This window comes from Carcharodon carcharias, chromosome 30, assembly GCF_017639515.1.
Source record: "Carcharodon carcharias isolate sCarCar2 chromosome 30, sCarCar2.pri, whole genome shotgun sequence".
NCBI lineage: Eukaryota > Metazoa > Chordata > Chondrichthyes > Lamniformes > Lamnidae > Carcharodon > Carcharodon carcharias.
The window spans coordinates 7,127,937-7,140,527 of record NC_054496.1 but is presented as its reverse complement, the minus strand read 5'-3'; the positions used below and the strand labels follow the sequence as shown (position 1 = coordinate 7,140,527).

Sequence of the window (12,591 nt, the reverse complement as noted above, 5' to 3'; positions counted from 1 at the left end):
AGGGCAGCAGATAGATGGGAACACCACCACCTGGAAGTTCCCCTCCAAGTCACTCACCATCCTTACTTGGAAATATAGTGCCGTTCCTTCACTGTCGCTTGGTCAGAATCCTGGAACTCCCTTCCTAACAGCACTGTGGGTGTACCTACACCATATGGACTGCAGCGGTTCAAGAAGGAAGCTCACCACCAGCTTCTCAAGGGCAATTAGAGATCAGCAACAAACGCTGGCCCAGCCAGCGAAGCCCAAATCCCATTAATGAATTTTTAAAAATTGACATTGGTTCGGTAGGCTAGGGAAAGATAACATTGGTCAGCTTTCCCTGTGTTGAGTTGTATTGAGTGACTGGTTGCTTAAGCGTGTTTGAACCCAGAATGATGTCCCACATAGCCCACTGAATTGTACATCACAGAAAGAAGCAATTCGGCCAATTATGCCTGTGTTGGCTCCTTGAAAGAGCTTTCCAATTAGTCCCACTCCTCCTGCTCTTTCCCCATAACACTGCCAATTTTTCACTTTCCAGTCTTTATCCAATTTAGTTTTGAACTTTATAACCATTCTTTCAGTTGCATCACAACATTCTGGATCACACAATCCCCTGGGTAAAAAAAAAACTCCCTTCTGGTTCTTTTGCCAATTATCTTTTGACCCAATACTCAAATACCCTGCTCACATTCACTAACTCCATGTTAGAAATAGTCACTAAGGTAAAGTATTCGAGGACTGCAGACACTGAGAATCTCTGTATGTGCCTTTGTAATAGTAAAGGGAAATATAATGGTTGGGAGATACTTCCAAAATTCGTATTTATAACATTTATTAATGTCAACTTGTTCCTACCACCCCCACTTCCTGATGCCTTTATAGAATTCCGTAGCAGAGGGAGTAAGCAGGAGAACCAGTTTCCATTCCTATACTCTATTTGTCTGCTCGAATGTCTGGTAAGGCAGCTTGGCTGACAATACTATGCGAACCTGGGTAGGATTTGTTGCACAGGAACACAGGCCAACCAAGGAATCATTGGCGTTAATCGTTTCTTCATTACTTACAGAATGGAGGAAAATGTTGCCAATGGACATGATGTCGTGATATATAAGAGGAGAGATAAGCCAAAATGCTCCTGCTCAATGGAGGTGGTCAATACAGAACCTAAAGGGTCCCACTGGACAGAGACTGAACTGCACCAGTTAATGGGGCAGCCCACTCAAGAAAAACAGAGGAAGGACAACCAGGTCTTCATCCCTGCCTCGGCCTATCCCAGCTCTTCAACAATGCAGGCTTCACAGGCCTCTGCTGCCCTAGTCCCTAACAATAATACATTCCTGCCACTGCATCATGGGAAGGAGGAACAGCCACATAGGCCAGAGGATGAGGTGCCTCAGTACGATGTCACGCTAATGGAAGAGAAGCTTCAACCAATAGAACAGCAGCTTCAATACCTTCTGAAGAAAGCAGAGGAGTTCCAGACACACCTTGTCTACAGGTATTGGCTTAGCTCACTTCTATTCTTACTCTTTCTCACGGAGATGAAGTTTCATTCTATTCTTTTTTCCTTGTCATGTTTTGTCCAATTCTTCAGCTAGCTGGCGTTATCTTTCTGAACCTGAGGCCTTGACCAATGGATTTTTTTTTGCCTCTTGAAAATTTACATGGCTGTGGAGGCAGGTGTAGTTTATGGCCGGAACCATGATAGCCTAAATTTCATGCCAAAATCATGGCCATTTTGGAGGTGCTCATAGTTATTAATGAGTAAACCATGCAGCAACCTTTGGTGAGGGAGAGAGGCATCGGCTGAATTGTGAATCACCACACATTGCTGGGCGATTTGTGTCAGTTCACCATTACCCTTGCAAAAATGACAGCTCACCCTCAACCTCCCCATGAGCTTCCCAAAGTTGCTGCATTTGCACATTAATTACCCATTAAACTCAACAGAGGAAGTTAGGACAGGAACTTAACAGCCTAAGTAACTTTCTAGAAAGATTTGCCATTCAACCTCTCCTGCCCAGAAAAGGAACAGTTTAAAATGTGAAGCTTCATTCTTAGATGTGGTAAATTGTTGTTAAGGATTTTTAAAATACTTTCTTACTTTTCCTTCTGTCTGTTTACCCCTTCCCTCTCAATCAATCTCCCTTTCCGTCTCTTTATTTCTCTCTCTGTACCTGAGTTGTGTCTAATTGACTCGATTTTCTCCTCCCTCATTCCCCTCTTTCTTGCTCTCTCCTTAAATCTCATAGGTTAAGGAAATGGACTCTTGGGCCCATTATTCAGAGCCAATGGGTTTGATAGTGAAGAGCCAGGCTTAAAGGCTAACTAATAGGGCACACTGTGAGATGCCCCTCTCCAGCAAAATGATTGTAATGGCAATAAGCAAATTCTTTGGTGTCTGTTACTTGACAGTCTTCAGTCTGCTTCCTTCCCTGCAGTAGAGACCGAATCCACAATGAAGAGTTTGCCAGGGCCGTGCCAATCTTTGTGAAAACGTGCCAGCCGTACTTTGCCTACCTGGAATCCACAGCACGCAGCATCCATTCTGACCGGAAACCTCTCCCTGAGTATATCCAGAAACGGGTAATGCTTTAGGAATAAGATTGAAGCACATTTGACAAAGGTTCCAGAGCTGGTCCTGCCCACTTGGGGAAGTTTGAACAGCACAACCGAATCCAGGCCAACACTCCCAGTGCCAGTGCTGAGGGAGTGCTGTACTGCCGGAGGTGCCATCTCTCGGATGAATCGTTAAACCGTTATGCCCTCTTAGATTGGCATAAAAGTTCCCATGGCACTATTTTGAAGAATAGCAGGGAAGTTCTTCACAGTGTCCTGGTCAATATTTATCCCTCAACCAACATCAGATTATCTGGTCACTATCATTTGGTGCTTGTGGGAGCTTGCTGTGCGCGAATTGGCTGCTGCATTTCCTGCAGTACAACAGTAACGGCACTTTAAAAGTACTTCACTGGCTGTACTGCACTTTGGGAAGTCCTGAGGTCATGAAAGATGCTATATAAATGCATGGTCTTTCTCTTGGTACTTCCAGGATTCAGTTTCCAGTCGGCTCTCTGGGGCAGCATTAAGGTGCTATATTGTACCTGCAAACTAGAGAGATCCTCATTACTATACAGTGGCTCCTGCCAGAAGCCTGTTTGTGTATGCTCATGTTGGGTGAAGAGAACAATTGTATTTATATAGCTGTTGTAACGCGTTAAAATGTCTGAGACATTTCACAGGAACATTATTAAAACAAAGTTTGACATCAGGCCAAAGATTAGGGCAGATAGCCAAAAGCTTGGTCAAAGGGATAGGTTTTAAGAAGGAGAGAGAGGTGGAGAGGTTTTAGTGGTGGGGGGGAGGAATTCCAGAGCAGAGGATCCAGGCAGCTGAAGGCACAGCCACCAATAATGGAGTAATGAAGATTGGGGATGTTCAAGAGGCCAGAATTGGAGGAGGGGAGATTTCTCGGAGGGTTATGGGGCCAGAGGAGGTTACAGAGATAAGGAGTGGTGAATCCATGGGGTGGGAATTCACAAACAAGAATTTTAAAAATAAGTATTTTTAAAAACAAAGTTCAGGTAAAATGAAAACCTGTTGAAGTCCTGCATCAGGGGTTGGCCGACTGATGGGGACCTGTGGATGATTCCGTGACACCTTTCCCTTCTCCATTTGCGCTTTTACCTGTGAGGTTGCAGGGGAAGCCATTCCTTCACTGACCTGTGCCCTATTTTGTCAGTATTTCTGCTCATCAAGCAGATTGACATAGACTTTGACACAAACCAGGCAAAGACGAATCCTGATGTAGGTTTATTTCTGGTGCTTTTTGTGCTGTTGGCTGTCTCCCCCCCTCCCTATATGTATTGTTGTTTTTGTTTTCTCTCTGTCCACCTGATCTGTACTATTATTTCCCAGCTTTTGCAGTTCTCCCAGCATCTGGCCTCGAACCTGGAACAGCTGGTACTCATGTACGCATCCTTCGGTTTCATCTCCCTGGAGGAGACAGACCCCTGCAGGTAATGGGGACCCTGGCCCATTGCCATCACTGTCTTACTGGGAAACCAAATCACAATCCAGCAAAATATCCGGCTGTGTCAAATCAATCATTTCAAACTGCCGACTATCTCAAGGAGACCAGATTGTCCGGTTTGATCCTGATCTAATCCCCTACTGATCTGGACTGCCTAGTCTGGTAGTGAGCCACTCATATTGAGATGGTCCCAGGCTCTTAGCCTGTGTGGAGCTGGTTGATCTCAGCTGGGGAAGCCATGTGTTTGGCTTCAGTACTTCCTAAGGCTGCAAAGAGAAAACAATCAAATTCTACGGGAAATAAATATCTAATGAGGGTAATGATCGGGCCCCTGGAGCAACCTGTAGTCTCGACTCAAAGATACAGCAAAACCATTTGAACCAGGCCACACAGCAGCTGCCTGGATGTCCGTGGAAGTATTTATCCAAGTTCCTTTCGAGCTTTACAATTGAATCCACTTCCACTCCCCTTTCAGGCAGCTCATTCCAGATCACAAGTCACTGCATTAAAAAAAATCCTCATCTCCCCTCTGGTAATTTTGCCAATTTACCTTAAACCTTTGTCGTCCAGTTAGCAATTTCTCCTGTCACAGGAACCGTTTCTCCTTAATTACCCTATCAAACCCCTTTGTGATTTTGGAATACCTCGACTAAATTTCTCTTTTGAGCTGCTCTGCTCTGAGTAGAACCACCTCAACCTCTGTGGTCTCTCCCAGTAACTGAAGTTCCTCGTCCCTGCTACCATTCCAACCAATTGCGCCACCGCCCCCCCACCCCCACCAACACCCAGGCTTGGACACCCTTCCTGATGTGTAGGGTCCAGAATTGGACTCAACCTTTGACAATATGGATTGGGTAGGGACTATATGAGCTGCAGTTTCTTTCTGGAGGGGAAGCGGGAGAGATGTAAAACTATAAATCAAAGGGTTCTAATCATTTCCCACAACCTCCCTGTACTCCTACCTTTCTCCTTTTTTTAAAAAAACAACTCGGGCGTTCCAGTATCTGCTACTTCTACAGAGGAGAATTCCGCCTCGGACACTGGTTTCGCGTTTCCACCTTCCGATACTGTATGCCTGTACCTTACACAGCAGCAAAGGAACCAGCCCTGCTGTTCAAGAAAATCCGGTGGAATGTGGATATCAGTGAAGGAACATCGTTTGGGGATGCAACAGAGCCATGTACAGAATAGTAAGTACAGATATACAGGGTAAAACGGCAATACGAGAATGGTTCCAGGGGTGAAGGACTTCAGTTAATGTGGATGGATAGGAGAAGCTGGGATTGTTCTCTTTAGGGAAGACTGAGAGGAGATTTGCTAGAGGTTCAAAACTAATGAGGGGTCTACACAGAGCAGATAGAGAAACTGTTCCCATTGGTGAAAGGGACACATTGGCAAAAGAACCAAGGGCAACATGAGGAAAATCTTGCTTTTTAAACACAGAGAAGGTTCACTAAATTAATCCCTGGGATGGAGGGATTGTCCAATGATTAAATAGACTGGGCCTTTATTCTCCAGTTTAGATGAATGAGAGGTGATCTCATTCAAACCTACAATATTCTTACAGAGCTCAACAGGGTGGACGCAGGAAAATGTTTCCCTTGGCTGGGGGGGTGGGGGCTGTGTGGGAGGGGTGTGGGGGGGGTGGTTCTAGAATCAGGGGACACAGAATAAGGGGCAGACCATTTAGGACTGAGATGAGGAGGACTTTCTTCACTCAGAGGGTGATGAATCTTTGGAATTCTCTGCCCCAGAGCACTGTGGATGTTCAGTCATTGAGAATGTTCAAGCCAGAGATTTATAGATTTCTCCATATTAAAAACATCAAGGGATAGCAGTGTTAAAGTAGATCAGCCATGATCTCATTGAATGTCTGAGTGGGCTCAGAGGGCTGAAAGGCCTACTCCTGCTCCTATTTATGTCCTTATGAATGGTCAGGATCTGGAATGCACTGCCTGGGTGCGGTGGGGACAGATTCAACCATGGCTTTCAAAAAGGTAGTGGAAAAACACCTGAAGAGAAAAAAATTGCAGCATTGAACCGATCTTACAGGGGCATGGACACAATGGGCTGAATGGCCCCCTTCTGTGCTGTAACCATTGTATAATTGTGGGGAAAGTGCAGGGGAGTGGGATTAGGTGAGTTGGTTTTGCAGAGAGGCAGCAGAGACACAATGGGCTGAATGATCCGCTTCTGTGAATCTATTCTACGGTAGCCAAAATACCTCCCCATGCTATAAGATTATAACCATGCTATTTTATATGATGATGTATAGATTTATGTAGTTTACCTGTTCTGTGTATTGCTGGTTGACTTATATCAGGTGTATTGCCAATGTCAGTTGCATTTTCTACATGGATTCCTCTATCACTCAGACTTGCTTTTTCACTGTCCTGTTATGTTATCATGCAGTTACTTCCTGTGCTTCAAGGAGGCGAATCAAGTAATGGACAACAGTCAGCCTGGCCCCAAAAGTACACCTTCTGCTGCCAAAAGCAGACGCCTCTGGTCAATCGGTCGCTGGATTCAAGTAGAACCATCTCCAGGGGAGCCAGATCTTCTTTGCTGGTAATTGCTGCCTTTAAGCTCTATACTCTATAGGATTATATAGAATGTACAGCACAGACACAGGCCATTTGGTTCATCAGATCCAGTGTTTATGCTCCACCCATCCCCTCCCACTCTACTTCATCTCAGCCAATCAATGTGTCCTTTCTCCTCCCTTGTGAAATTGCTCTTTTCAGCAGGGCTGCAGTGGACAGCGATCAGGAATAGGAATATCAGCCTCTTCATCTCCCTTACTTAGATCAGTTGCAGAATTCCTGCTTCTAGCCTGCTCTTAACCTGCCAACCTTACCCGGGAGCTTCTGAATTTTTAGGTATATAACCACTGCTGTGATTGGGACACTTAACCATGTCAAAGGTGGTTATTATTATATTATATAAGTTGTTGCTGCTTCAGGGCAGGAAGAGATTTTCTCTACACTCTTTGCCACAACATAGTAGAGCTACAACCAGAACACGTTGGATTGTGCTGCACTTGTACTCAACCATCAGTTAGGTTGGTGAAATGAGAGTTCCAACAACAAAATATTTATAACTGTCATTGTCCAGTCCCCTTTCTGCAAAAGAAAAACTCTTCAATAGTTTCTGAGGATAGGATATCAGCTCCCAGTGGGAGGATAAGGCACTTTGCATATGCTGTCATACCAATGGAAATATGATCGTACTCTGTGGAGTAATGGATCCCTATTGGATGAGGATGAGAGAGAAGTAGAGGGCCTGGAAACAACTCCAAAACAAACCCATATAATCTCAGCTGTGTGCACCTTCCCATCATTAAAACCATAAATCATTTCTACAGACACTGCATGGCTTTTATTCCACTTGAATGGCACTAATGCACGAGATAAATCAGCAGAACGAAAGAGATATAATAGGGCAAGTGAAGGAAATAATAAGTGTTGCACCACACCACTGCAGTTTAGCACAGGACATCCACAGCCCTGTTCTCCCAAAAAAAGTTAAGCCCAGCCAGGTATTTAATGTGAACTGCCATGTAGAACTGGATTGTCTTTTAGGGCTGCTGTTTGTGCTGAGGGTGTGAGGAGATAAAGAAAGAATTCAGAACAGGAGCAGTGGCAGGCAAGCATTGCTCAGAATTACAAACGGTGACTTAATTCACTAATCTCACAAAGCGGGAACTGTTCAACTTCCGACTACACTTCAGTTCCACGCTGGCTGCCCAAGAGGTGCGGGGAAGAGCAGGTCGGAAGACCTCGTGGGTTTGCTTCTGGACCTGAACATCTGTTCTGAACACCCTCTTTCTCCTGATTCTCACCGGTACCCAGGTAGTCCTGGAGAGGGTGCATGCAGTGGCTGCTGAGACTATCCATGACCAGTAGGCAATGAAGGGACTGGAGCATGTATGCCAGATACAGAAAACGATTTTAAGTTAGAAAAAAAAAAACACATTGTCTCTGAACAGGTTTATTGGTTTCTTTTTATTTTAATTAAAAACACTGGCTCTGGTGCAGTAACTGTAAAAAACATGGGATAGTTCACAGGAAATGGTTTCTGACAGAACCCCTGCATGTTCTCTACATCACCCATGTGTGTGTTTTAGGTTTCTATACAAGCAGCCTCGTGGTGATTATGAGCTCCTCATCACCATTGGGTTCGAGGAGCCCTCTCAGATTGCTGCTACAGATCTCCTGGTGGACATTCTCCTGCGTCAGAGATCAGCTGACCTCTCAGGGACGTTCCAGTCCAAATCAAAACCCTTCTCTTACCTGGACGTCCAGAGTCACCCAGACCTCCCAGTGTCATCCTGCCAGGTGGTTTCAGCTGGGCTTTAATTCAGAGGCCTTTACAATTTGACCCGTTCTTGTATAACTAATTTTCTTAGCACCAGCCATCAACTCATTTGGGGAAGAAAAAGAAATGCAGAATACGCTTTCAGCTTGATACACTCTTCTACCAGCTTCCCAAGATGGAGCAGAAAGTTGAACTGTTACACTTTTGTCACAAGAATTAAAATTATTATGACTAGTTTATAAAGTAGAGAAATTTATTCTACTTGGGAGGGAGGGGTATGTATTGGGCTTTTAAACATATACCTATTATAGTCCAGGGCAGAGTAGCTCTTTCAGATGCTAATGACTGACTAAGCAAAGGGTATTGCTAGTGATGTGTGTATTGTAGTGATAGTGAAGAATCTCAAAAACTCAATTTATTAGATATGCTGCTGCATCATAATGCTTTCAGCTGTGGCAAGTCTTCAGTTTGTTGAGGTGTAAATATTCTCCAATAATAGCTTATCCTTTCTGACAATTTTTCAAAAATGTTAAGTATTTAACAGACTTTTCCCAGGTCTGGTCTGTTCATGGAAGTAGCCCAGGCCATAGTATAAAAGACACACTTGCATATACATCACAAGTTAACAAATTTCCATAGAGAAATGGATGCTACACGTATTAAATGGGTTGATCTTTACCTCCTGTTTTGAAAATATAAAGTGTAAATTCACTGCCATGGGAATAATTTGACTCAACACATTCTCTTTGACTTTTTATTGTCAGTACACCTTCACAAAAATCATGCAAAGGAATGCCCATGGTCATTTGTAGAGGAGGATAAAAACATGAACAGTGTGACTGTACAAGTCAATCAGGTTGTTACAACTAAACAGCTTAAAATTTCTTTTAAAAACCTACTCACTTTCTGGGCTTCAGCTTTAACTGCTAACCCACTATCTTTCAATGTATTTCATCCTAATCAACCTTTTGACAAGTGTACATATGGATTCTGGATTTAAAAAAAAATCAAACTTTTGTCTCTACTCAAAACACTTTCCACAATGCTGAAAAAGGTATGCTGGTTAGAAAAAAAATAGCATTACACTTCTAGCGCCAACATGCTTAAAAAAAAGGAATGACAGAAGTAACTGGTTCATCTACCAACTTGTAGTGAAGATTAGTATCTCACTATGACAACTCCTCGAGTAGAGAACCAAAACTACTGGCCTCTAGGTTGTTCAGCTCCGAGACATTAACCTAGATTATAGAAGGGGCTCCCAATCCAGGCGGTTGATTAATCCCCAGAATATGGGAGGAGCAATTGTTGCTTTCAAGGCAGAGATGCACTTTCTGGACTCTCAGCAGGAGATGTGGCAAGGGCATTCTTACTAATTTGTTAATGCAGGGTAATTGGAATGAGGGGGAGAGAGAGAGAGAGAGAGAGAGAGAGAGGAAAGCAGGAAGTTGAACTGGGTTGCAAGTTACGGGCTGGTGCAAGTTTAATGGTAGACACAGACAGGCACTTCATAGTGCAAAACTTGATGATTTTTTGTTTTAAAAAAAAATCAAAGGCCAATTGAGAGATTTGGGCATCAATTGCTTGGCAGCACTTACTGCCTACCTGCCACGATGAATAAAAAAAAAACTGTCTTGCACTATGCGACAAATACAAGAATGCCAAATTTCAAACCATCACTACAAATTGGTGGAGGCATTGTTCTTCCCATGGTAGAGTCAACTTGTCAATCAGCACCCTTTTCTTCTGTAGTAGGAATTATTTGAAATTCGTGTGTTTGTCCTCGAGTGCAAGACAAAAAGCTTCAGCAACATCCTTTCAGCAATATTTAATGGTTGAACAGATATAAAAGGGAATCTTGGTATTTGATTTCAGCCATTATTGGTACCTGCTGCAGGAAAAATATACTTATTAAAGGGCAGGTGTCCAGGACTCTGTTAACAGCTTTTCTCCATGGAGAGAATTATAACCCTCATATTTAAGCATGCAATACCCAAGCTCTCCTGTGTTTGACAGGCAAGGCACAGAATAACATACAGAAACAAATGCAATTCTCACTTCAATTCTCATCCACCTGATTATTATGGAAGCATACTAAAAGTTTGGATTCTTCTACGTTATCCAAGAGTTTGATAGTGCACTAGCAGGCCAGCTTAGCCTAAAAGTGAAAAAAAGGCTATGAAATCCAGCATTCATTTGCAAACATATTTGAAAATGTTTTCTAAATCACTCATGCAAACACATTATTTCAGATTTAAAACTTGATAAGCTGGCACATCGAGTTTGACATTTTCAATGACCCCAAAGTCTGCTTGGCAACAATGTTGTAGCTTGCAACAATTCCATTAGATGCATCTAGCTACTTCGGTTCTCAAATAGGCAACTGGACTCTAGGTGTTTTAAAAAAAGCGTTTGAAATTGTTCAAATGAAAAAGAGAAAAATTCAGCAGTCAGAGCAAGTTAAATTCAGAACTAACCAACTGTATCTACTGTAAACAAATCTATTTCCAGAATCAAGTTAAAAAAAAGTTAAACATTTGGACACAGCCTTAATCTTAAGATAAAAGCAAAAAACTGCGGATGCTGGAAATCCAAAACAAAAATAAAAATACCTGGAAAAACTCAGCATGTCCAACAGCATCTGTGGAGAGGACAGTTAATGTTTCGAGTCCGTATGACTCTTCAACAGAACTAAGGAAAAATAGAAAAGAGGTGAAATATAAGCTGCTTTAAGGGGTTGGGCGGGGGGGGGGGGGGGGGGGGGGGGGGTGAGGTGGGGGAGGTAGCGCTTGATAGAGGGCCAGTGATAGGCGGAGATAGCCAAAAGACAGAGGTGTTGAAGGTGGTGATATTATCTAAGGAATGTGCTAATAGGTGACATTAAGGGTAGAAAGCAGGACAAGCAAGATACAGATAGCCCTAGTGGGGGTGGGGGGGGGGGGGGGGGGGGGGGGGGGGGGAGATCGAAATAGGCTAAAAGGCAGAGATAAAACAATGGATGGAAATAGGTGGGAAAAGAAAAATCTATATAAATTATTGGGAAAAGGTGGGGGATCGGAAAGGGAGTAGGAATGGAGAGAGTTCATGATCTAAAATTGTTGAATCAATATTCAGTCCAGAAGGCTGTAAACTAGGCACTTTCCTTAGATAATATCACCACCTTCAACATCTGTCTTTTTGTCTATGACATCTTTTGGTTATCTCCACCTATCACTGACCCTCTATCCAGCTATACCTGTCCCAACCCCCTTAAACCAGCTTATATTTCACCTCTTTTCTATTTTTCCTTAGTTCTGTTGAAGAGTCATACGGACTCGAAATATTAACTGTGTTCCTCTCCACAGATACTGCCAGACCTGCAGAGATTTTCCAGGTATTTTTATTACAGCCTTAAATCTTGATGTGCTTTACAGCAAAATCCAAAGATTTCTGTACAACCTTTCCACACGTCTGGTGAAGTTTACATTTCAGATGTGATCTTTTACACTACTTCACAGAACATTGAAACATACACCAAAAAAACTGTGCAGTTTAAGATGTCACAGCGATACTTGGTCAAGAATAGTGTGCCATCTTTCAGGCAACCATAAAATCATGTAACCAGCGTACACCAGTCCAGTACTGAGTGCTGTATGAAAATTGAGATTACCTAAGTGTATACTGAAATCCACTGCCATATTAAAAAGCATTCCACTTCATGAGCATGTCTTACCAGTAAACAATGTAAAAGCATTTGGCAAATCATTCTCTGGATATGGACATTGGTATGGGCTAACATTCACTTGCCCATCCCTAGTTACCTTCAATGGTGAAGCAGTGGACCGCCTTGAAATTTAGTTAAGTTGGGAATGTGCACTTACATAACTCAAGTTTTAAAAGAATGTTAATCTGCTGATAAAAACTTTACAGATGGAGGACTTTAAGAATGCACTCTGCACTCCAAATCGAGTGTTAAAAGTAGACTAATACTGGTTAGATTGGAGTCCCAGCTTGGGTTTAGTTTGAATACAGTAATAGTCACCAATGGACTTGCATGATGCATTTGAGTCCATGTCCAGTCTACAGTTGCCTGTTCAGTATGGACCATCCAACACTTTGCAATCTTCAGCTTTAAATTGTAATAGTTGCCAAATGCAGGTGAGACACATTCTGCTGCAGTTTACTGTGTCCAGATGATCCTATAACTAAGCAGCTGGAGATTAAATCAAAGGATAGCAGCAATTTGAACAGTCTAGGGAAAAAAAGGAATTATCCTGAAA

At 42.9% G+C, this 12,591-nt stretch overlaps 1 protein-coding gene across 1 annotated transcript; it reads left to right on the top strand.

Moving 5' to 3' along the window:
- The first annotated feature begins 1,052 nt into the window (after positions 1–1,052).
- On the top strand, positions 1,053–8,376 carry c30h19orf67 (chromosome 30 C19orf67 homolog). The gene is made up of 6 exons (XM_041176923.1): positions 1,053–1,483; positions 2,427–2,571; positions 3,904–4,004; positions 5,020–5,208; positions 6,431–6,586; positions 8,145–8,376. The coding sequence occupies exons 1-6, from the start codon at positions 1,053–1,055 to the stop codon at positions 8,374–8,376; spliced, it is 1,254 nt and encodes a 417-aa protein (XP_041032857.1).
- The last annotated feature ends 4,215 nt before the right edge of the window (positions 8,377–12,591 follow it).

Excerpts from the sequence above, each read along its gene's own strand:
- c30h19orf67 (XM_041176923.1), top strand. The coding sequence starts at position 1,053 with ATGGAGGAAAATGTTGCCAATGGACATGATGTCGTGATATATAAGAGG. Across the intron at positions 2,572-3,903 it reads CTGAGTATATCCAGAAACGG|CTTTTGCAGTTCTCCCAGCA; the intron begins GTAATGCTTTAG and ends ATTATTTCCCAG. Across the intron at positions 4,005-5,019 it reads GAGGAGACAGACCCCTGCAG|TATCTGCTACTTCTACAGAG; the intron begins GTAATGGGGACC and ends CGGGCGTTCCAG.